Source organism: Homarus americanus, unplaced genomic scaffold, assembly GCF_018991925.1.
Source record: "Homarus americanus isolate GMGI-L3 unplaced genomic scaffold, GMGI_Hamer_2.0 scaffold726, whole genome shotgun sequence".
In the NCBI taxonomy this organism is placed as follows: domain Eukaryota; kingdom Metazoa; phylum Arthropoda; class Malacostraca; order Decapoda; family Nephropidae; genus Homarus; species Homarus americanus.
Genome location: NW_024742580.1, coordinates 115,397 through 139,848, shown reverse-complemented (window position 1 = coordinate 139,848; position 24,452 = coordinate 115,397). Strand labels below are relative to the sequence as shown.

Genomic DNA, 24,452 nt, shown 5'->3' with positions numbered 1-24,452 from the left:
AAATCAATAAAACAACGATATATTCTACAATAAATCAACATCTCTAACATGACTTAAATCAGACGAAAAATGATACCCATTAAAGGAGGTTCAACTCAAGAGGACCATCAAATTACCATCACTTGAACCTCCACTTCTAGAGGGACATCAGGTACAGACGCAACAGATGGCATTCCAGACGTGAACCTGATATAGCCGGTGCGTCACTACACTCATGGGACAGCTGGTGTAGTGAGAGGCTCTTGATGGCTCTCACAACCCCAGCTGTTACCTCTCACTCAGACAACACAGCCGTCACACCTCAAGGACTGTCGTATGTGTACCGGCAGGGAAGTATTTGGCACTCTGAGGAAAATGACAATCTGGTTATTTTTTTTTTCACTTTTTTTTTTAAATTGCTATTTCTAACAAAATCTCTTGATATCGGTTTGTTTAATCTACCAGACCCGATTTTTCCTAACCCATCTAAGCTAATCTGCCCTACACTAACATAACATAACCTAACCTAACGACCCATATAATAAAAACAACTTCCAAAAGACCAAAGACACAGGACATACGAGAAACAAACATGAACAGAGATGATATAAAGGTCAGGTGTCGACCTCCTGACACTCAAACACATGAGGATCGACACGCCCTCGGGTAACAACCTTGATATATGGAGGTTTTTTTACGTACCTTCTCTCATTACCTCTCCTGAGCCACACACCTTCCAAAGATTTATTGATACAAGTCTGGAAAACAGAGTTGGATGTTAATATAACGTGGATCTGTGGTAACTTACTTGGATAATAGTATTGTTAGTAATAATAATACTTCTAATAATAATGATGATGATAATAATGAGTATTTTACAGTATTATTTAGACTAGTAATAATAATAATATGAAGAATAAGAAGTCAATAATCTTCAAATTTTTTCTCGTCCACATAACAATGTCTCGCATCTCATAGTGTAGCGGTTATTACACACACACACACCACACACCACACACACCACACACACACACACACACACACACACCACACACACACACACCACACACCACACACACACCACACACCACACACACCACACACACACACACACACACACCACCACACACACACACACACACCCACACACACACACAACACACACACCACACACACACACACACACACACACACACACACACACACACACACACACGTATAACAGAAAAATAAGTGATATGGGTCTAAAATGCGTATATTTACGATTGCAGTTTAACAACAAGCCTCTATGTTTACGCTTGTTCTCATATGTAAATTTCGTTGTTTCTGCAATGTTTACATTAGTGTCAAAACATAAAATACATCCATCCATTATGTAGTAGTTGTGTTGTGTTGAACCAATATCTGACACACATATTGTAAACACCAGCTGACGTCACTATGTCTCCTGGTGACAGTATTAAGCTGTGGTGTGTCACTGTGTCTCCCAGTCACAGTATTAAGCTGTGGTGTGTCACTGTCTCCTGGTGACAGTATTGAGCTGTGGTGTGTCACTGTCTCCTGGGGACAATGTTAAGCTGTGGTGTGTCACTGTCTCCTGGTGACAATATTTGGGCACCTTCAGTGTCACTGTATCTCCCAGTCACAGTATTAAGCTGTGGTGTGTCACTGTCTCCCTAGTGACAATATGAAGCTGTGGTAACGTAAATAATTTCATATGTCTAGTGAAATATTGTCGGAATAGATTTATACAGTACAACACACACACACACACACACACACACACCATAGACAGTGTCTCCTACTATGTATTGCTCTCCTACACTGACGCTCCTACACTTTGACACACTCCTCCTACACTGGCCGCTCTCCTACTAGCTCTCCTACCTGACGCTCTCCCTACACTGGCCTCTCCCTACTGACGCTCTCCTACACTGGCACTCTCTCCTACACTGACGCTCTCCTACACTGACGCTCTCCTACACTGACGCTCTCCTACACTGACGCTCTCCTACACTGACGCTCTCCTACACTGACGCTCTCCTACACTGACGCTCTCCTACACTGACGCTCTCCTACACTGACGCTCTCCTACACTGACGCTCTCCTACACTGACGCTCTCCTACACTGACGCTATACTGTAATGTTTCCCCGTCTATTATTCCACACTGGCCCGAGTCCCCACGTCAAAAGTATTAGGCACTCTGGGGAGACAGCACAGTGAGTGAGGTATTTTGTCTCACTACAGTAAGGCTTTTCTCACTACACACGAGCATTAAGTGAGGTTATATTCAATGTATTTAAATAGAATACCAAACTTGTGAGATATTCTGAGTCAATTTAATCAATTTGTCGACTACATGAACGAATAATTGTTTAAGTCAGTGGATTTTAAGTAGAATGACGAAATTGAGACGTTCAGAGAATTCCTACTGGTTACACATTGAACAAGTGTCATTTCACAATATAAATTTAACTAACAAATGTCCAAGCGAGATACACTGACTCGCTTCGCTTCAACCAGCTCTTACGGACGCCATGAACGAAAAAGTGATATTTCATTCTAGGAATTTAAGCAGAGCGGCAGCAGCGAACATAAGAGATTTAAGAGCAGTGTGTGTGTGTGTGTGTGTGTGTGTGTAAGATCAAAGAGGAAAGCGAAACAGATTTACTCTCTATCTTACATATACAAGTAAATCACTGGAAAAGGAAAATAGGTCAAAATCACCCCACCCCCCCAAAAAATACCATAAAATTCCACATAAATCCCTATAAAAACATTTCAAATCCACACACAATCCCATAAATCCCACTGAAACACGAAAAAGGGGGATTGACATAAATTCATAAACTCGAAAGTTGGGTTAAAAAAATAAATTAAATAAATCCCCCCAATAAACACAGTATTATATTTGTAAACACACCCACGTCCACACACTGCCGTTGGGTCTTATCTGTTATCGCAATGTATTGGTATAGTCTCAGCACCTGTGTCACGGGCTAGTTTATTCTGCCGTTGGCGTTGTGTTGGATATTCTCATAACTAATCTTCATTGTCGGGGACGGCTGGGTGTTGATGAGCTTCGGAGCGCGTGCGTAATAGTGGGTAGAGAGAGAGAGAGAGAGAGCTGAGGTATAAGAGAGATAGGAGAAGAAAAGAGAGCTAAAGTATTAGAGAGAGAAAGCAAGAGAGTGGGAGAGAGAGATACAGAGAGAATGAGAAAAAGAATACAAGTGCACAAAGGGGAGAGAGAGAGAGAGGAAAATGTATGAACCAAATAGAACCAGAGAACATTTACGAGTCTTGGAAGAGGGAATAAAAGAGGAATGAAGAATAAACAGAGAATAAGGAGAAATATAAAATATTACAAAAGGAAACATAAAAGAATTTAAGACAGACATGAAACAAAACTTCCCCATTACTAGACAAAACCTTCACACACACACACACACACACACACACACACGGTACGACCTCTTAATAATACCTTAATCGATGCTTCCTTCTCGGTGACGACCACAGAGATATTGACGTGAGGTAGTACAGGTAACTCACGAACGTTTGATAACTTTAACACGAAAACACATATTTAACATAGTCTGGTTAATATATGAAGGGGTGATGTAAACCTTAAAATAAACGAATGATTTAACCCAGTAAAGTACTAGTGATTGGTTTAAACCCTGGTAGAACACGGAGGATTAATGTAAATCCTGGTGATACACGAAGGATTAATGTAAATCCTGGTGATACACGAAGGATTAATGTAAATCCTAAAAAGTAAACGAAGGACTGGTGTAGATATCATAACCCAACCTAAACACTCCAGTACGATGCAAAACACAGACGTAAATCCCAATATATCACGAAGACTAGACATAAATCCCCGTTGCAAGAATACATTAAGAAATTATCATAAATCCCCACTATAGTACGAAGAGGGATCATAAATCCACCTTAAAACGAGCAGGAATGACTTACCATCACAATAAATTAAACTAAGTCGTATGAATAATCCTCTGTGTTTAAATTTCTGCTGAAGAGGTTCCCACTCGGTGATAATAACAACGTGGAGGAAGGTCGGGGGAAAAACAACAACAATAGGTCTTTTACGTGCTCGTCTCTCGGTGTCATCTATTGTCGTATCAGTCCCCACACCTCAGGGTTTGGTTACCACAGATCAGGATATTCAAACCAGGAGAAATAAGCTGGATAATTTTCTTTCCTTCCTTATCTCTCCCAAGAAAATAAACTTTCCCCTTCATTTCCCTTCCTTCCTCTCCTCTTTACTCTCCTTCCTCCAATGTCTTTTGAATGTTGGTTAAAATGTGGAATTTATCAGACCAAGAAAATGATGAATTTTACTCTAGTTTAAGGCAAGTGTTAAGTATGATATTTATACGAATCTCTCTCTCTCTCTCTCTCTCTCTCTCTCTCTCTCTCTCTCTCTCTCTCTCTCTCTCTCTCTCTCTCTCTCACTGTCTTTCTTCTGTCAGTTCTTGCGTATCACCTCTTGGCACATCTCCAGCACCACGTGACTCAGCCTCCCTACAGTCTAGCCTCACACAGTCACACCCTTCTGAGCCTTAGAGTAATTTTAGGTAAGAAACGTCCTCACTTCACCAGTTAGATCCGTCCTCACTTCACCAGTTAGATCCGTCCTCACTTCACCAGTTAGATCCGTCCTCACTTCACCAGTTAGATCCGTCCTCACTTCACCAGTTAGATCCGTCCTCACTTCACCAGTTAGATCCGTCCTCACTTCACCAGTTAGATCCGTCCTCACTTCACCAGTTAGATCCGTCCTCACTTCACCAGTTAGATCCGTCCTCACTTCACCAGTTAGATCCGTCCTCACTTCACCAGTTAGATCCGTCCTCACTTCACCAGTTAGATCCGTCCTCACTTCACCAGTTAGATCCGTCCTCACTTCACCAGATACAAATTGATTAATAATAGACGAAACTTTGAGAATTATGAATCTTGAACGAGAATAAGACACTAAACCAAGGGGAAATTAATCGAGTAATGTGATCAATTGTCTTTGTTGGGGGTTAAGAACTTTGACAACTATTGTAGGTTCACCATCTGGGTATTATGGAAGACTCAGCCTAGAAGGAAATAGATTCTTGGCTTTAGGTGAGGAGTTAGTTACTTTGGGTACGAATCCAACATCGTAAATATCTCATTATAACGTTTTCATATGTTGTAGATATTTGGCAACTCCGGCTGGTGAGAAGAGACTTAGTTATTGTGGTTTACGTAAGTTCATGAGGCTATAGTGAAATGACTTTATTAACTAGTGGCCACAGCAGGACTTAAGGTGATGTGGGTGCTACGTGCTTGATCTCTGGCAAGGTACACAGTTTGAGGTAGGATTCCAAAGTCTTCATCTCTCTCCTTAGCGGAGCTGTCGTGCGTGGGAATGTCAAACCTAGGAGCCAACGGGAGTCTTTCGTTATGACAATTTATTCTCGTAAAAAGATGTTGGATATAATGTGAATATCTTCCTTGATACGAGCCTCTATATGTGTGTGTGTGTGTGTGTGTGTGTGTGTGTGTGTGTGTGTGTGTGTGTGTGTGTGTGTGTGTGTGTGTGTGTGTGTGTGTGTGTGTGTGTGTGTGTGTGTGTGTGTGTGTGTGTGTGTGTGTGTGTGTGTGTGTGTGTGTGTGTGTGTGTGTGTGTGTGTGTGTGTGTGTGTGTGTGTGTGTTCGCCGTCCTGAGAGAGCGACTTAAGAGATGCAAACTTTCCCTCTGAGTTTGAGCGTCTGTGAGTTATGAACACAAGTTAAACAAATGCCATTGACTCTTCGTTTCCAAACTTGCCTGTGGTTAGGTTAGGTTAGGTTAGGTCAGGTCAGGTCAGGTTATAATTCGACAAGATCTCAGATAACGTCAATAACCATTAATTTTTGGTTATTTACTGAGGAAAGATAAACAGATAATAAATAACAGGAAAAATATCAGTCACGGGAACACCTTAATACGCTAACAGGATAAATTGGTGCCGTTTCGTCAGGTTCACCGACCAACGGACTGATTAAGCTTCAGGTAAACGGTAGAGAAGGAAAAATGTGAGGCTTTACAGGGGGAAGGGGTGAGGGGGGTGGGGGTGAAGGGGCGTGATTGGTTGAGAAAGACTTAGGGATGAAAGTGAGGTGTGTTATTGGACAAACTTCCACGTAATTTCACCTAACATGACCTGACCTGATTTGACCTAACCTAACCTACCTTTTATATGGAGAACACGCTACCTCTATCTTCGTCCTACTCACCCGGACAGTCCCTCATCACCCGGACAGTCCCCCTCCCCAACCAGACACCCCCTCCCCACCAAGCACCCCCTCCCACCCAGAAGCCTCCCCACCCAGACACCCCCTCCCCCACCCAGACACCCCCTCCCCACCCGGACAGTCCCTCCCCACCCAGACACCCCTCCCCACTTAACCATCACCTCATCTCCCCCAGTTTTGTACATGGGTCATTAAAGATATAGGTTTTAGTACACCAATAATTGTATTCCTCAAATCTTAATTCAATTTCGTAACATTACACATTAACAACAGTTTAGTAACACACTCACAGAGATAAAAAAAAAATCTTAACCATTGATGTACTAGCGTAAATAATAAAGTTGTTAGGCTAATGACCTCATAATGACCTTAGAAATTGAAGAGTAATATTACCACCTCATCAACACCTGTACACACACACACACACCTGAACATCTCCGCTCTTAGAAAAAGTCACCAAACGCGACCAATAAGTCTCGTAAGTGGATTTATCGTCAGTTCATTCATGATAACAAATCCTGACAAACTATACGCCCCACCAACACTGTCGCTGAACAAAGAGTTTCAATTACTGCCAGACATATTTGGTAAACAACACATATTGTAGCCATAAATCCTGGCTCTTTTATTATTACACTGGTGATGGGATTTTGTGATTCTATTTTTCTATTTTTTTTGTGTCTGTCTGTCTGTCTCACTCTCTCTCTCTCTTTTTTTTTCTCTCTCTCTCTCTCTCTCTCTCTCTCTCTCTCTCTCTCTCCTGTATACTATTGTTATCAAGTAATTCCCATAGATTCTCTCAACACACACACACACAAACACACTTATATATACATATATAGTGATAAAAAAATTATGAATAGCAAAAAATAATAGGATGAATGCAAAAGCCAATTATTCTTCAGATACAAGAACAATGACTAGACCTTCCCAACTGTGTGTGTGTGTGTGTGAAAGAGAGAAAGAAGGAGGAAGGAAAGAAGAGGAGGGAAGGAAAGAAGAAACAGAGACACACGGGGATAAAGAGAGAGAGAGAAAGAAATGTGAAAGAAAGAGAAAGTCGTAATGCCTCAGAACTGACAACTCAGTTCCCTTTGTGACGACACCCGGGACAGTGGCAAGACAATCTTATAATGGACAGACAGACAGACAGACAGATTCTTTCATATTTATGTTTTATATAATACTGTATATAAACAAACCACACGCAACATCATAACTCCACCTTTATTTCCACCTTGTATTCTAGGTTTAATTAATTCCTCTACCATTGAGAAGAAGTAATTTCCCTCCACATACCAATCTCTGGCCACTGTTTGGTCTCCTGGTTAGTCTCCTCCAATCAACAGCGCCACATTACGTATGCAAATTTGCCCTCATTAATTCCTTCGTCATGTCCATTGAATTTTTTTTTTTTTTTTGGTTGGGAGGACAGTTTGAAAATTTTCCCAGATGGATATTTACCTTTGAGGTTTTTTTTACATCCTGGATTCCAATGTTGTTGTTTTTTTACTATTCTGTTTACTATTGGGTTTTTTTTTCGGCTGTTTTGATTGGTTCCTTCCAAGGTCGTATGGGACCCTCACCGACTTAACGTAGTGACTTGTTGAGTGCAGTCATTCTCTTGGGTATTAAATTACACACACACACACACACACACACACACACACACACACACACACACACACACACACATACTCACACACAGACAAAGACAGACAGAGAGAGAGACAACAACACAGAGATATAGAGAGAGAGAGAAGAGAGATACACAAGCAGCCTCCCCAATCTATCAGATCATTGTAGGTGTACACAGGCAAGCGACCCCTCCCTTCCACTCACTACACACCGCGATTGACAATGAATGCCTCTAGTTGTGAATATTTCAGGCCGAATTTTTGTTGACTCTGCCGCTTTCTACATCAAGGGAGAGGAGGAGAAAGGGACGCAAATTGAACTACAGTATACAAAGTTGTTTTTAGTGTAGTTTATCGTAACTTAATCTGATCAAACTTAACTCAAACTAACCTAACCTACAATAATCTAACTTATCCTAAAACAGATAATCAGAACTTAAAAGAATATTGTCTCACTATAGGAGCTTTTTAATGTTTTTTTAATAGAGAAACAAATTGTCTGTTTGGGTTTTAACAGACGGGACTATAAACCTAAAACTGCCATTCCTTCAAGACCAATACTCTAAGACTCTGTTTATCTTAGTCTACTGACGAGGGCAAGAATAGACAGACTCCCTTGAAGTTGTTGTACTCGAAGTCTCTGGCGGATGTTTCTCAGATGTCCAATTTCCTTCCATGGGATGTTGTCTGTAGGGTCGATTTTAGTTGCCTCTTTCTAGATGTTGGCTGCTGGTGACGCTGATGTGATTCCTAGCCTGAGTTGATGGTATAGTCTCATTTTCCTGGAGGTGGGGAGGGAGGAGACGATGAAGGAGGGAGGAGGGATAGAGGTTGTAATGTGGTGGTGATTTAGTTGAATTAGGTTGTTAAGTTATGGTGATTTTGTGATTTTTTAATATATGTATTTTTTTAATCGTGTTTAGGTTTACGCACTAACTTTTATATTTTTTTCACCTTGTGGGAATTAATTTACCTGTATTTTGCATATAAATTAATAAATTCTGTAGTTTTTAGGCTTATTACGGTATTTTTTAGGTACAAGCGCCCTCTATAACGAAAAGAGAATCACTGTAGCCATAATCACTACCAAAATGACTGTATTTAGTAAACTTCAAATGTTTATCTGCCAAAAGTATAGGTTCAGATGCCACTCTTATTACACAAACACCACATAGGACTTACCAAACCTGCACATATACTTAGAACCTATAATGATGTATCCAAAAGGTGTTTATGACTCTACTTCTATACATAACGACCTACTAAATGACCATACAAGTTTACCTATGACTGCTTCAATACAAAACGACCTACAAAACGACCAGATAAATTTACCTATGACTGCTTCTATACATAACGACTTCCTAAACGACCAGACCCATTCTCCTCTACTAGGAAGCCAGAGAGTGCTATGTGCTACAGCTACCTATCGTCTTTACACAAGCGAGTCGAGGATGGGGGAGTGACCATTCCAACGCCCGTAAGGCCCACCCAGTGTTGACTTAATCTCTTACCTGAATTTACCATCTTAAGGTGGCAGTGTCTAAGGGAACCGCTGGTGTTGTGTGTGGCTGTGTTTAGTGTGTGTGGCTATTTCCTGTGTGTGTATTGAGGTCTTGTGTAGTGTACTTCCCATACCGGGCCATTACATTTGAGGTTACGGGCTAAAAACCACTCTAAAACACACACACACACACACACACACACACACACACACACACACGGACGTCACCTTAATAATCCCTGACACAAAAGTTTCTTCGAGTTGCTACACAAAAACTGGGAATTTTTTGGCAAGAAATAAAATGAATATTGACTGTTTCCTCCCCTCCTTTTCTTCTTCTTCTTCTTCTTCTTGCTTACCTTTGAGGTCTACAATACGTAAATAATCAAGAAAATTAAAGATATTAATAAAATCAAAAGGTGAATCAGAGGTTGAATAACTGTTAGGCAATAAAACAATAAACATCGGAAATAATGAATAATCAAAGAGATATTAAGTAAACATAGATAAACAAGAGAAGGAGAGAAACGGTAATAAACAGTTTAAAAGACAAATAACGAATAATAGGAATAAACCAACTAAACCACGAAGATGAAACACATTTAATAAACGAAGAGAAAAGGTAAAAAAAAGGAGGAATAAGCAATGGAATTAAAGTATAAACAAAGGAGTGATAAAGATAAGAATAATAGCACGGAAGAAGGAAACAGGAAGGAAACATCGTCTAGACTTTGGTGTAAATAAAGGGAAATTTGGTGTCGTAATAAACTAGTTAGGATGAGGTTGTATCACTTGACCACTAGGCAACAGAGAGAAACAGAGAGACAGAGATAGACAGAAACAGAAAGTAGAACTATTTAAGAAACAGAGAGACAGAGAGAAGAGAACTATTTAAGAAACAGAGAGAGAGACAGGACTTAAAAGTTACAATGAAACACAACTACATGATAGGGAATTAATAGCCATTGTTGATTGATATTTTCGAAACAAATTTACAAAAAGTGAAATTAGACAATAATTTATGGATATTTTAATTTAATTTGATTGGATAAAAAAACATTTAAATTAATAAATAGAAAAAATAGTTTACAAAAATATTATTGTTAGTTATGTGTGACAAAGTGAATAATTACTGTTAGGGTAGTACAGTGAATTCCCCCAACTGGTACACACAGGACGAGTTGTCAGCTGAAATACATGTTCTTTTTCTCTCAATTTGTTTTAACACACAAAAAAGGTTCCCACTGTAGACGACCTCTAGTTATTCCCAGTACAGTACCTCCCTAACCTAACCTAACCTAACCTAACCTAACCTAACCTAACCTAACCTAACCTAACCTAACCTTAGTCTACTATAGTCGTAGCATAATTGACTCGTATGCTGTACCGAAGTAGCCTCAAAGAAGCAAATGTGACTAGATACACCCTCACCTCACCTCACCTCACCTCGCCTCACCTCACCTCGCCTCGCCTCGCCTCACCTCACCTCCACCTCACCTCACCTCACCTCGCCTCACCTCACCTCGCCTCGCCTCGCCTCACCTTACCTCGCCTCACCTCACCTCACCTCGCCAAGCTCGTTACGTGTTTAAAGACCTTAGTTGTTGAAATCCAGAAACACACAACATAAACAACAGCAAACTTTACCACTGAAGGCAACGTATCCCTCTGAACCACCACCACCACCACCACCACCACCACCACCGTCACCACCGTCACCACCACCACCACCACCACCGTCACCACCACCACCACCGTCACCACCACCACCACCACCGTCCCCGCCTACAACCCCGTCACCACCACCACCACCACCACCACCACCACCACCGTCGTCACCACCACCACCACCACCACCACCACCATCACCACCACCACCACCACCGTCACCACCACCACCACCACCGTCACCACCACCACCCACCACCACCGTCACCACCACCTACCGTCACCACCGTTCACCACCACCACCACCACCACCACCGTCACCACCACCACCACCACCACCACCGTCACCACCACCACCACCGTCACCACCGTTCACCACCACCACCACCACCATCCACCACCACCACCACCACCGTCACCGTCGCACCACCACCACCACCACCACCATAACCACCCACCACCACCGTAACCACCACCACAACCACCACCACAACCACCACCACAACCGTCACCACCACCACCACCACCACCACCACCACTGCGTCACCACCACCACCACAAATCACCACCACCACCACCACCGTCTTACCACCACCACCACCGTCACCACCACCACCACCACCGTCACCACCACCACCGTCACAACCGTTTCACCCACCACCACCACCACCTACCACCACCACCACCACCACCATCACCACCACCACCACCACCACCACCACCACCACCACCACCGTCACCACCACCACCACCACCACCACCGTCACCACCACCACCACCACCACCACCACCACCACCACCACCACCACAACCACCACCACCACCACCACAACCGTCACTGTAATCCAATGTGAACCAATAGTACTCGCAGCATAACCACATCCCTACTAGCTTATTGGATAACCCCAACTGGTTTACAAATATCCATGGTGGTGGTGAAGAGAATATACAATACCTTCCCTATTTCGATTTACCTGTGATATATGGCACAAAGGTCACCTGTTGACGTGATAGATTGAATCGTATATATATATTCCGAGTAATTTTAGCCTTCAATATTGAGTCCAGTGTCGTGTCTACCTCACCTTATCCATCATAGTGGAAGATATAGAGCTGTTTGACCCTTAGTATATTTAATACTAAGTAATAAATGATTAATGGACATATAACCAGCTACAGATATAGGTCGAGTGTATGTATGTATGTATGTATGTATGTATGTATGTAATATCTCCAGGTAAGGTCCAGTAATGTTATGAAATTCTAATCAAAGGGAAAAATTTCAAGTCACTGATAAAAATTGAAGGTTGTGACTCCTGGCAAATTATCTTTTTTAGACTAATTTTGATACACACACACACACACACACACACACACACACACACACAGTACAGCCAATTCAATAACACTCTTCACCCCTCGGCCGTACGTCATTTATCAAGTGTCACCACACCTGTTGCATATATTGCTTGTGGTGGAGAGAGAGAGAGAGAGAGAGAGAGAGAGAGAGTGAAAAAATGAAAGAGAAAAAAAGAGAAAGAAGAGAGAAAGAAAAGAAAATTAGAGAGAGAGAGAAAAAAAAGAGAGAGATAAAGAGAAGAAAATGAAAGAATGAGAGAGAGAAAGAGGGAGAAAATAATAGACAGCAAATAAGAATGAAAGAGAAACGAGTGAGAGAGAAAATGGTGTGAGAAAAAATGCTTATTAATCTCACATCAGCAACACCGTCTTTATAGTTTTAATAATTATAGTAGTGGTGTTGCTGTAGGTAAAGGTGTTGTAGGTAATGATAACTATGGTGTTGCTGATGATAATGGTGGAAGTGGTGATGTAGATGGTGGTGGTGATGAGTCATATTGGTGGTGGTGGTGATAGTCGACAGGGAGGAGGAGGGAAGAGGAGAGGAACATGAGGAGGAGAAGGGAAGAAGGAAAGAGGAAGATAAGAAGAGGAAGAGGAGGAGGGAAGAAGAGGAGAGTAAGAGGGAGGTCAGATACATCACATGATAAATACTCCAGAAAAAAAACAAATATATTTTACACCTTAGCCAAGACCCAATTTATGACCGTTCGTACTTCTACTGTTGTTGAGAGACCACCGTCCAACTTCCCTCCCGTACCTACGTTAAATTTATCATCTCGTAACTGAGTAAAAGAGGCTCGGGAGTCTTTAAGATGCGTCCGATGTTTGTTTGTTTGTTTTTTCCCTGGTGGCGCTGAAGTCTCTAGTGTACTTAGTGGATAAAACAAACCCTTGATTCTTTTAATATTCGTAAGATAATTTATTCCCTAAGGGTTTAAATTCTCCTAAATACGTAAATGAGTCGAAATAAACCTTGATTTTTTTTTAATATTCGTTAAGGTAATTTATTCCTTAAAGTCTAATTTGTTCTTTTTGGTACATATGATAAATTTATTTCCGGTAACAGGGGAAAAAAGTCCTGGACGAGTCTAGTTTAGTTTGATAGGTTTTGTTCCCGTGGATAGTGGTGGTGCTGGTAGTGATGATGGTGCTGGTAGTGATGATGGTGCTGGTAGTGATGATGGTGCTGGTAGTGATGATGGTGCTGGTAGTGGTGATGGTGCTGGTAGTGATGATGGTGCTGGTAGTGGTGATGGTGCTGGTAGTGATGATGGTGCTGGTAGTGATGATGGTGCTGGTAGTGATGATGGTGCTGGTAGTGGTGATGGTGGTAATGGTGTTGGAAGTAATAATGATATCACTAGCAAGTCTACGGACTTGGCGCACCCTTATTCAACTACTACAAATCAAATGATACTAATAATGTAAATTATGGTGATAGCGGTACAGATTACAATTAGTGTCTATAAATAACAGTAATTACAGTACAGATAGTGACCTAATCCACCATAAGATAATTAAACTAAAACAACAACAACTACAAATTTCTAGATCCGTATTCTCAAAAAAAAAAAACACAGTGCTTCCTTTACCATAAGATAGAAAATTGCCTTCAAACGCATCTCTTCATCTCGGGTTTAAAGACGTTGGCTAAAATGGTATCGAAATTTCACTGGGACTCGCAAGTGACCAGCTGCTTTGTTTACTTTCTAGTTAGGGGAAAGAAGAAAAAATCCCGTGTTTTGTGAATGTTGAGTTAGGTATATTATAAGATACACGTATAAGGGATTATTTCATGGATCTCAGGGGGTGAAGATACTTTTTTGGGTGTATTTGTGAATAGGAATTATTACTGGTGTATCTTTGTGTGTATGTGTACAAGATTGGATAATAATGTGTTTATATGTGTTTAAGAGACTTTAATAGGCCCTATGTGTACAGGAGACATCATTAGTGTGTTTTAGTATGCATTGGTGACTTTAATTGTGCGTCAGTAGGACCAAGCTCCCTAGTGTGATGTGTTAACAGCCAGGCTTTAAGGTGATCCCCTCAACACTGTGTATCTACCCAGTCCAAGTGAATATATAATAACCCTAAATAAACTATCAATGACTCCTGTACACACATGGACATACTATTAACCTGTTCTGTACACACACATATGTAGATACACTTCAACCTCTCCTATACACACATGAGCACACTATTAACGTCTCTTATACACACATGGACTGTGTGTATTACTGTGTCCTATACACACACAGACACAGTATTAATATCTTCTGCACACATACAGTACATTATTAGCATATATATACACACAAAAAACACATTATTAACATTAGAGTAAGATTAACATAAATCAATCTTAAAGGTCAATATTAGTCGACAACTATTAACACGACAACAATCACTGCCACAACAACCACAACCACAACAGCCACAACCACCACAGCAGCATTGATAGTGAAGATAATAACAGGTTCTATTATCTGACTCATTTACAGATGAAAAAAATTAAATAATAATAAATAAAAAATAATGAACGTGTATCTGGGTTGGTGAGGCGAGAGTGAGCAAGGTGTGATGAGCCCGCTTGGTCGTGTTATAAAATGGTGAGCGGCCATCGTCACTTCCTGCTAATTGAATTTCTTGACGGAAAATCTATACCGCAATTGTCTCGTTGGGAGGAAAGAGAGAGAGAGAGAGAGAGAGGAGGTTGGGGAACTGAGGTAAAAAACAGGAAGATTGAGATAGGAAAGGAGAGAGAAATAAAGACAGAGAGAAAGAGAGTTAGGGAGAAGGAAGGAAGACTCAGTAAAGATATGAGAGAGAGAGACAGACAGATAAATGGGCTACAGAAAAGGAAAATCAGTATAAAAGGCTGAGGAAAAACAGAAAAGGGAAATATAGAGAAAAAGAAAGAAAAAAGAGGAAAACTGGATAACTGAGAGTAAATGAAAATACAGTAAATGGAAAAATAAAATAAATAGGAGACAGTGAAAGGTAGCAAAAGATCTGAGGTGTAAAAAAACATGAATTTTAAAAGAAAAGAGAAAAAATTGTATCTCTTTTATAAATTCAGAAAAAACAAAGATACATTGTTCAATTTTCTCGAAAGAACTGGAATATTTTTTCTTTCTTTCTTTCTTTCTAATACAATACAACCAACCCAACCCTTTCTAACACAACATAATCTAACCTAACACATCCTAACCTAACACATCCTAACCTAACACATCCTAACCTAGCACATCCTAACCTAGCCTAACACATCCTAATCTAACACAACCTAGCCTAACACATCCTAATCTAACACAACCTAGCCTAACACATCCTAACCTAACACATCCTAACCTAACACATCCTACCCTAACACATCCTACGCTAACACATCCTAACCTAACACATCCTAACCTAACACATCCTAACCTAACACATCCTAACCTAACACATCCTAACCTAACACACCCTAACCTAACACATCCTAACCTAACCTAACCTAACCTAACCTAGCCTAAAGAATCCAAAGACCATAACCACTATCTCATACCTTAACCAATTAATGACGTCATTCTCCTCTCCTATGATTTGGTTTTCTCTGATTGGCTTAATATTCCTCCACTCCTCTCTGATTGGCTTAATATTCCTGCACTCTTCTCTGATTGGCTTAATATTCCTGCACTCTTCTCTAATTGGCAGAATGATTGGATAGTTCATATACGTGGCAAAACATGGCACTGGTTGGCACTTTTCTTAATTAAACATCGAACAGCTGAGGGACTTTACCACTGCTTAGGTTTATAGAAATTAAATTAAATGTTTTATTTTAATTTTGAGTCTACACACACACCACACACACACCACACACACACACACACACCACACACACACCACACACACACCACACACACACACACACACACACACACTGGTGAAGCGTTTTTTCACGTTTTAAATATAATATAAACATAAACTCTGCCCTATGAATACATTATGAGAGACAGACAGACAGACAGACAGACAGACAGACAGAGGAGGAGAAAGAGTGAAAGTGAAAGAAAGAGAGAGAGAGAGGAGAGAGAGAGAATGAGAAAAAGTAAAAGAGAGCGAGAAAGAGAGAGGGGGGACAGACAGACAGACAGACAGACAGACAGATAGATAGATCATGTAACAGTGTATGAGAATAAAGTTGGTTGGCAGCATTGAAGGAGACAATAACAGTGTAAGAGAACATGTTGGTAATGTTGGCAGTACTGGAGGATGGGTGATAACAGCGCCCTCATTATCATAGTATCATGAGGTGTGACAGTAATGGGCTAGTTGCATGCATGACAGTCTTCCTCCCTCCCTCCCTCCCTCATGTGTCTGCAATATGACCTAACCAAACAACATTAGCAAGACTGTCATGTGTCAACGTCATAATTACCATCATCATTACTCTCTCTCTCTCTCTCTCTCTCTCTCTCTCTCTCTCTCTCTCTCTCTGCGTGTCTTTTTAGCTGACTTTGTTTGGTACAGGTGTGTTTGATTTAATTTATCTATACAGGTGTGTAGGAATCAGTGTCTTATTACAGGTGTGTGTGGACAGATGTGTATGATATAAAATATTTTCTATAAGTAATAAATAATTCTTCAATTCAATGATTGTTCTATGACGTTACGTAAAAAAATAATTAATTAAATGACTGAGTATACCTTCTAATTACCTACAGGTGTGAAATTGATCCTCTCTAAGTGATTGCTGTTAAAATACTGAATTATTTATTAAAAAATTTCGTATATGTATTTAGCGAATTTTTTTGTTTATATTTTTTTATTGTTAACGAGATGCATAAAAACTATCATTCGTATTGAAATTGTAGTAAAAGAAGTAGTAGTAGTAGTAGTAGTAGTTGGTGTTGTCGTAGTAATAGTAGTAGTAGTAGTAGTAGTATAGATAATGGTAATAATCTGTATTTATAATTCTAACTCTACCAATCAAACCAAAACGAACTCATAACAATACTGGTACTTAATATTTAATGACGTGTAATGAGTCCTTGTAAACACTAACACAATAATACATACGCTATCAGGTCCGCCGGTCCATCACCCCACAGTCCTGAGTCTACCATTGAAAACCACTCACTTAACCACAAAGACGTGAGTATGAAAGGCAACAAGTACAAAAGATTTATTAATATAACAAAGAAAACAATTATATGCGTTTGAGAGCTTTAATTTCAAGGAGATATAGGCATTAGTATAATTTATAGGCGTGATATCTGTTGTTAATGAGCTCGATGTGTGTTATGGGGACTATGAGACAAGTAAAGTGATTCGTTTACTCAGTGGTTCATAGTTGTATTGGTTGGGTTCAGGTGTTGTCTCGCTGCTTCATCTCACAGCCACAGAGATGTAAAGAGACCATCTTCTGCTGGGTATAAGACCTGTGGGTTATCTTAAGTGACGTTATCTTAATTGTCTCTCGTGCACCATTATCACCACCATACTCTTACCACTATCTCCACCATACTCCTACCACTATCACCACCATACTCCTACCATTATCACCACCATACTCCTACCACCATCACCACTGCCACTACGATTGCTATCAACATCCTCACCACCACCATCCAAACCACTACTACCTTCCTACCTCCATTTTCATCACCACCTTACCACCACACTCCACACCAGTCCCTTAACAGTTGTTTCCCTTCTTCAGGTGGGCTGTTCGACCCTACAGACGATCGTCAGGAGGTCGCCTTCAGATACGCCGTCGACGCCATCAACAGCGACAGAACTTTACTGGCCCACGCCCGTCTGTCTGCCCAGATTGAGGAGATCCCACCCAACGACTCCTTCAGGGGCTCTAGGAAAGGTAGGAGAAAGCGAGAGAAAAGAGTGATAGGGAGTGAGAGAGAGAAAGGGTGAGACAAGAGAGAAAGTAAGAAAGAGAGAGAGTGAGAGAGAGAGAGTATAGAAGAGACAGAAAGAGAGAGAATTTTACCGTCTTAGGCCCGTCTGTCTATATTGATAAAGGTCCTCTTAAAAATGTTCTTTAATAATAAGTTGCCTTATTACATTTAACTTTGAGAAAAGGTAAACTTATATAATAGATTAAAGTAAGTTCAAACTATTTTAATAATATTTCATTGTTATTTAAACTTTTGTGTTCTTATATAGTGAGATTATTATTATTATTATTTTTATTATTATTATTATTTATATTATTATTATTATTATTAACTGACTCTCTTCTACACAGTCACTATGCCAGTCGCTACCCCAAAGTGACTGTCTCCCACACAGTCACTAATCCAAACTAACTGTCTCTCCCACAGTTTGTTCACTTCTTAAATCTGGAGTCGCCGCTATCTTTGGTCCACAGTCTGGTCAAACCTCATCTCACGTCCAATCGATCTGTGACGCTCTGGAAATACCGCATATAGAGAATAGGTGGGACTTTAGACTTACCAGAGACGCGTACTCCGTCAATCTCTACCCCCATCCGTCAACTCTAGCCAAGGTAAAGTCCAGTTTATAGTCAATCCTTACCTCCTCCAATCAACTATGGTCAAGGTGGAATAGATTTCTTTTTTGTTGTTTTTTTTTAATCAATTCTCTGATCAAACTAGTCTTCTTGTTTATACTCTGTCAATTTCTATTTGTTTATTTGATCATATCTTTCAATTCATCTACTCTAAAGTAAAGTCCATCTATGCACTTACTCCATCAATCTCTATTTCTATTTACTAATTTTAGCTAAGGTGATGTTCTTTCCCTTACTAAAGATGTGAAAATGTATTGAACTGAGTCATTATAAGCTACGATATAAAAATATTCTTAAAATATCGTAAGTTAGAATTTTGCCTTTAGTGCAAATGTGAGAAGGTGTAGCAATCTTTCACTCCAGTCATGATACAGAGATGGATTCCCAAAGGCTCTTAGATTAAATTTCCATTTTGAATTCGAACCTGTGATAACGATAAATTAAACACACGACATTAACCTGATAGCCAACAGGAAGACGAATTTAACACAGAGACTCGGAGCGTAATTGTACCTCATTATATCACCAGTTTCGTGAAAAATATTAAGGCGGGAATCTTGTATAAAAATGTGGACCAGCATCTCAGATAGTGGTTAAGTGAGGCAATCCATCAACTTCAACCAGAGATGCAGCTCATCCATCTTTTCATCCATACGACAGATTACGTGTTTTACTGGAATGAGCTCATCCAGCATAATCTTATCTCCTTTTGTTCGTATCTTAAAAATACTTTGGTATGATGACCTACATAGACTCATAAATCACTAGGGGTCATATTTTGGCAAAGAAGTGTAGTGGGTTAGGTCAGGTCAGGTCAGGTTAAGTTAGGTTAGGTTAGGTTAGGTTAGGTCAGGTCCTCACTTGAATACTCACCGAATCATTTTGCGATTCAGTTTTGAGAAGTGAATGTCATGTCAAGTACGTTTGTTGACATGGTGTTGGGGTTCGGTCATCGTGTTAAGCAGTGTCGTGTTAGTGCAATGCTGACCTTCACCCCTGATTATTTTTTATTCTTAGCTAAATTTTCGAAACTGTGTAGATGTGATAATGGGTAAATGAACCAGGCGAAACGAGATAATGATTGTAGTAATAAGAATAATAACAATCACAGAAACACACCGAACAAATACTTCATACCAAGCCTCTTACACAAGCAGTAATGTTCCTCGATGCACACCCAGCATCTGAACTAAGAGTGTTGAGCAAACCCATTAAGTGTTTCCTGAGGTGATAAACTGTGTGTACAGTTTCAACGGCACGAGATAAACAAAGCCGCTTCAGACGAGAGTTACAGCTACGGGAACTCACATGCAAAATTTCCTAGAGGCGGCGAGAACTGGGTAGAAACTGGTGGTGTTGAAGATCTCGGGTGTTTCCCTCGTAAAAGAGCGCCAGTACACACAAAAAGCGAGCGTTCGTTCGTCTGGCGCGCCTCCTCCCACAAGACCTGTCATTGTGTGGTGGAGGAGAATGCCATTGTCCGTACCATAAAAGAGGCACCACTGCAGGCAGAAGGCGGCGATCGTTCGTCTGATGTAGCTTCATGAGCGTGTCGTTATAAGGGCTGGAGTGGGACTTCAAACGCTGTTGATTGTTCGTGTTGGCGTTGTGATGGTGTTGAGCGCCATTAGGATGTCCTCCTCGACGGTATAAATAACTGATAGTGAAATTGAATGACATGAAAGTTCATAATGCTGAAGAAATCTTTAATGATATAAACATTTGATGATGATACTAAACATTAATGGTTTTATTACTTTATCTATTGATGTTGGAAGCCATTACAGTTTTAACCATTACAACTCCATTATTTGGGTACCATTGGTGGGTTAACGAGCAGAGCGAAGTGGTAAGATCAACACCCACCATCACATCTACCTGCAGGTTCAGTTTCACCTTCAGGAGGATCTTAGGAGCCGGTGGTAGTAATTTGCGACGAGAGAGAGTCGTGTTATCTGGAGTTCACAGTAGTAATCTCAAGTCAGTCTGATATGTTACTCAGTTCCCCAATGAGCCCAATTTAGATCAAGTGGAGAGAGAGAGAGAGAGAGAGGTGGATCTTGGGTGAAGGTGACGGAGGCTTGAGAGTCTTTATTGTGAAGGCTCCGAGCACCCAGGTAGACGAAGGACTATATAAATAAATGCCTCCGCTAACAAGAACCTGTTTAGACGCTGATGAGGTGTTTAATATAATGGGAATCAGAATTTAGATGGATGGTTGTTTTTTGTTCCCCGTCTAATAGTATGACAGGGAGAGACACATATATAAACTAGGGTCTCTATCTGTCTGTACGTCTGTCTGTCTGTATGTTCCGAACCAAGTACTTCAGTGGATTACTTTGAAACTTTGCAATAGCTCCCTCTACCTACAAGAAATAATACACATCCATAGACTTTTCCAACAAAATAAAAAAATAAATAAAAATAAAAGGATTATGAAAATTATCATAGTGATCACATTCTACAACTTCTGCCTCAAGTGTCATTCCTCTCATTCCTCTCATTCCTCTCATTCCTCAATTAATATTCATTTTATTTCCGAAACATCTGACTTTTGTTTTGTTTTTTCTCGAAGACGCGCTATAAGTCGATAAAAAAAACGTTAATATTCTACCAGTATTTAGTCAAGTGAGAATCTTTGATGAGTACCGAGTTGTGTATCGTAAGTACCTCTAAATTCCCCCTCCCCCCCATCCCCCCCATCCCCCCCCTTCCCCACAACACGAGTAGCTGTTATCATTATCCACCCTCTCTGGTTACCACACTTGAGGGATCTGCTGTTAATCTCTCAATCTAGTAGTTGTCACCCGTTGATGTGTTAGCTGTGAGTGATAATCGATTACCCACACACAGACACACAAAGATCTCTAAACTAGGGTCTCTTTACCCCCCCACTGCCAGGCGTATATGGACGTGTTGAAGACTTTGGGGTGGCGTAAGTTCTGTGTCATCTACGAGAACAACAATGGTCTCGTGCGTGTACAGGAACTCCTCAAGAACTACACCTGGAAGATTAACCTCAGACAGCTTCCAGTCTCCGACGATTACAGGTGAGCCCGCAAGGTGGCTAACTGACCCCTTATTATTATTATTATTATTAGTAGTAGTAGTCGTAGTATTGTCATTATTATTAGTATTATTATAGATAGAAGTAGTAATAGTAGTAGCAATAGCATTAGTTGTAGTAGTAATAATGTTACTAGTAGTAGTAGTAGTAGTAGTAGTAGTAGTAGTATCACTTCTAATCTGCCTATACTCCCCGCTATCAGTGACACTTACACAATATAGACGCCAACTTTACCTTAATATCTCACTAGGGAACACACTTTGTGCATTACTGTAGAGAGAGAGAGAGAGAGAGAGAGAGAGAGAGAGAGAGGATTGGCTCCCTAAGTTAGCATCAACTTCAAACTTGAGGTGAGATTACCTACTTAGTGAGGTGATTACTGGGCTAAGACTGAATCTAATGAGCCAAGGTCACTCTTGAGCTAAGACTGAGATTAGGGTATGAGATTACTGTGATAAGACTGAGAATAAGGGAGACGTATTGAGAGAAAGACATTACATGGGGAAGACTGCCACTGGGAAAAAGACTGAGTTAAGACTGATACTGGTTAAGACTGAGGCGAGACAAGACTGAGATTACCTACAGCTAAGACTGAGGAGAAATATTAAATAAAAGTTCAATCAAGTTTTTGTCATTATCATTATCACCATCAGTATCATTCTGTGGAGATAATTACATCATTAACCTAAATTATACAAACGTAGCTTAAGATAACTCGTGTTGGTGAGTTATATAGTTTGGTTTATCACACTAATATACTCCAGGTATTATAGGATCATCATTAATATAATTTAGGAGGACTTTAATTACCTGACTATATATCTCACCAGGTAACCCAGAAGTCTTATTCATTCATAAGTCTCTAGATACGAGTGTTTACCTGTATACCTGTGTCAGTCTATTACAAAGGTAGGAACTAATACCTCACATTATACATACATTTAGCTGAAAATTTTACACCATTGTATAAAAAATTCCATTATATTTAACGACAGATATTTCTTTGTGTAGTTATATTGTATTAACATTACCATATATGCTCAGTGACTTGGTAGGTGTAAACTGCCTGAGAATATGTGAGAAAGAAAATGACATGATATTTGTAGGAATTTTCTCTTGACTATAAAAAAAAAAAAGTTTCAATTCAAGTAATGAGTTTTATATAACCACTTCGCATAAAAGCTATCTTGTAGAAGCAGACAAAGGTGTCAAGAACATGCTCCAAACACCAACTCACAACAACTGTTCTCTCTTGGCTGGCAAAACCTCCTCTTACCCTCATTACACGACGCTGAGAAAACTGTATGTTCAGTAATAACGCTAAAATTATGAGCCTATTAAATTTTGTTATGCAAAGTGTCTCCTACCCCCTGCCCCCTCAACCCCCCCCCACCCCCCTCCCCCCCCCTAAACTTGGGTTAAGAGTAATAAGAAATATTTTTTGTTTTAGTTTTCCCTTAAAAAGAAAACAATGTTATGAAAAAGTCCACTTAGTTTGTGTAGCCTGGAGCATAGAGAGGAATATGGGGGGGGGAGGGAGTCTTGTAGCCTGTCCAGAGTTAGGTGTGGGTAGTCTTGTAGCTTGTCCAGTGGTGTAGAGGAGGGAGGTAGTCTTGTAGTACACCAATTCGTTCAGATCTATTGAAAAAATATTATCCCCTACAGCCAGACATCTCTTCTCAATCACATACACCAGCCAACCTCTGTGTCTCTCTCTCTGTATCTCTTATCTCCCTGTCTCTCTCTGTGTCTCTCTATCTCCCTCATCCTCCTGTCACTATATATTACTTGCCGACACAATCCATGGCCTTCTCGTCACCCAGACCGATGTTGAAGGACGCCAAGAAAGCCGGGGTGACTCACGTTGTCTTGGATGTAGAGCGTAAGAACATCTTCAACGTACTCAAGCAGGCGCAGCAGATAGGGATGATGACCTCCTACCACAATTATTTCATCACCTCCCTGGTAAGTTTGATGACGACCTTCTACCACAACTACTACCCCTATGTCTCCAATTATTGTTATATGTGGTGGTTTATAAAGGATGTATTCACCATTCTTTAATTATATTATTATTGATTTATTTACTAATATATCCTGCAAGATCCTACACACACTTACTCTCGCCTCCTGCAGGATCTACACACAGTGGAGCTAGAGGACTTCCGTCATGGGGGCACGAACATCACCGCCCTCAGGATAGTCGACCCAGAGAACACCTTGGTCCAGCGGGTGATACAGGACTGGGTGTTCGGTGAGCTGCGTTACGGCCGCACCATAGATGCCCCGACCAGCACACTCAAGGTGGGTGTGTGTGTCACTGACGATGTACATGTGTGTCTCAGTATTGGTGTGCGTGGCTTCTGGGTCTTGGTGGTGTACATGTGTCAGTGGTTGT

The 24,452-nt window shown here is 40.6% G+C and overlaps 1 protein-coding gene across 7 annotated transcripts in view; it reads left to right on the top strand.

The window, feature by feature from the left end:
* The window catches only part of LOC121876955 (glutamate receptor ionotropic, kainate 2-like), a 152,537-nt gene that overhangs the window by 80,536 nt on the left and 47,549 nt on the right, over positions 1 to 24,452 (top strand). For all 7 annotated transcript variants that reach the window (XM_042382538.1, XM_042382541.1, XM_042382537.1 and 4 more), the window contains 5 exons: positions 18,160 to 18,315; positions 18,779 to 18,963; positions 21,889 to 22,037; positions 23,878 to 24,019; positions 24,191 to 24,358. In XM_042382538.1, the coding sequence (XP_042238472.1) occupies positions 18,160 to 18,315; positions 18,779 to 18,963; positions 21,889 to 22,037; positions 23,878 to 24,019; positions 24,191 to 24,358 (800 nt within the window). The remainder of the gene's footprint in view (positions 1 to 18,159; positions 18,316 to 18,778; positions 18,964 to 21,888; positions 22,038 to 23,877; positions 24,020 to 24,190; positions 24,359 to 24,452) is intronic.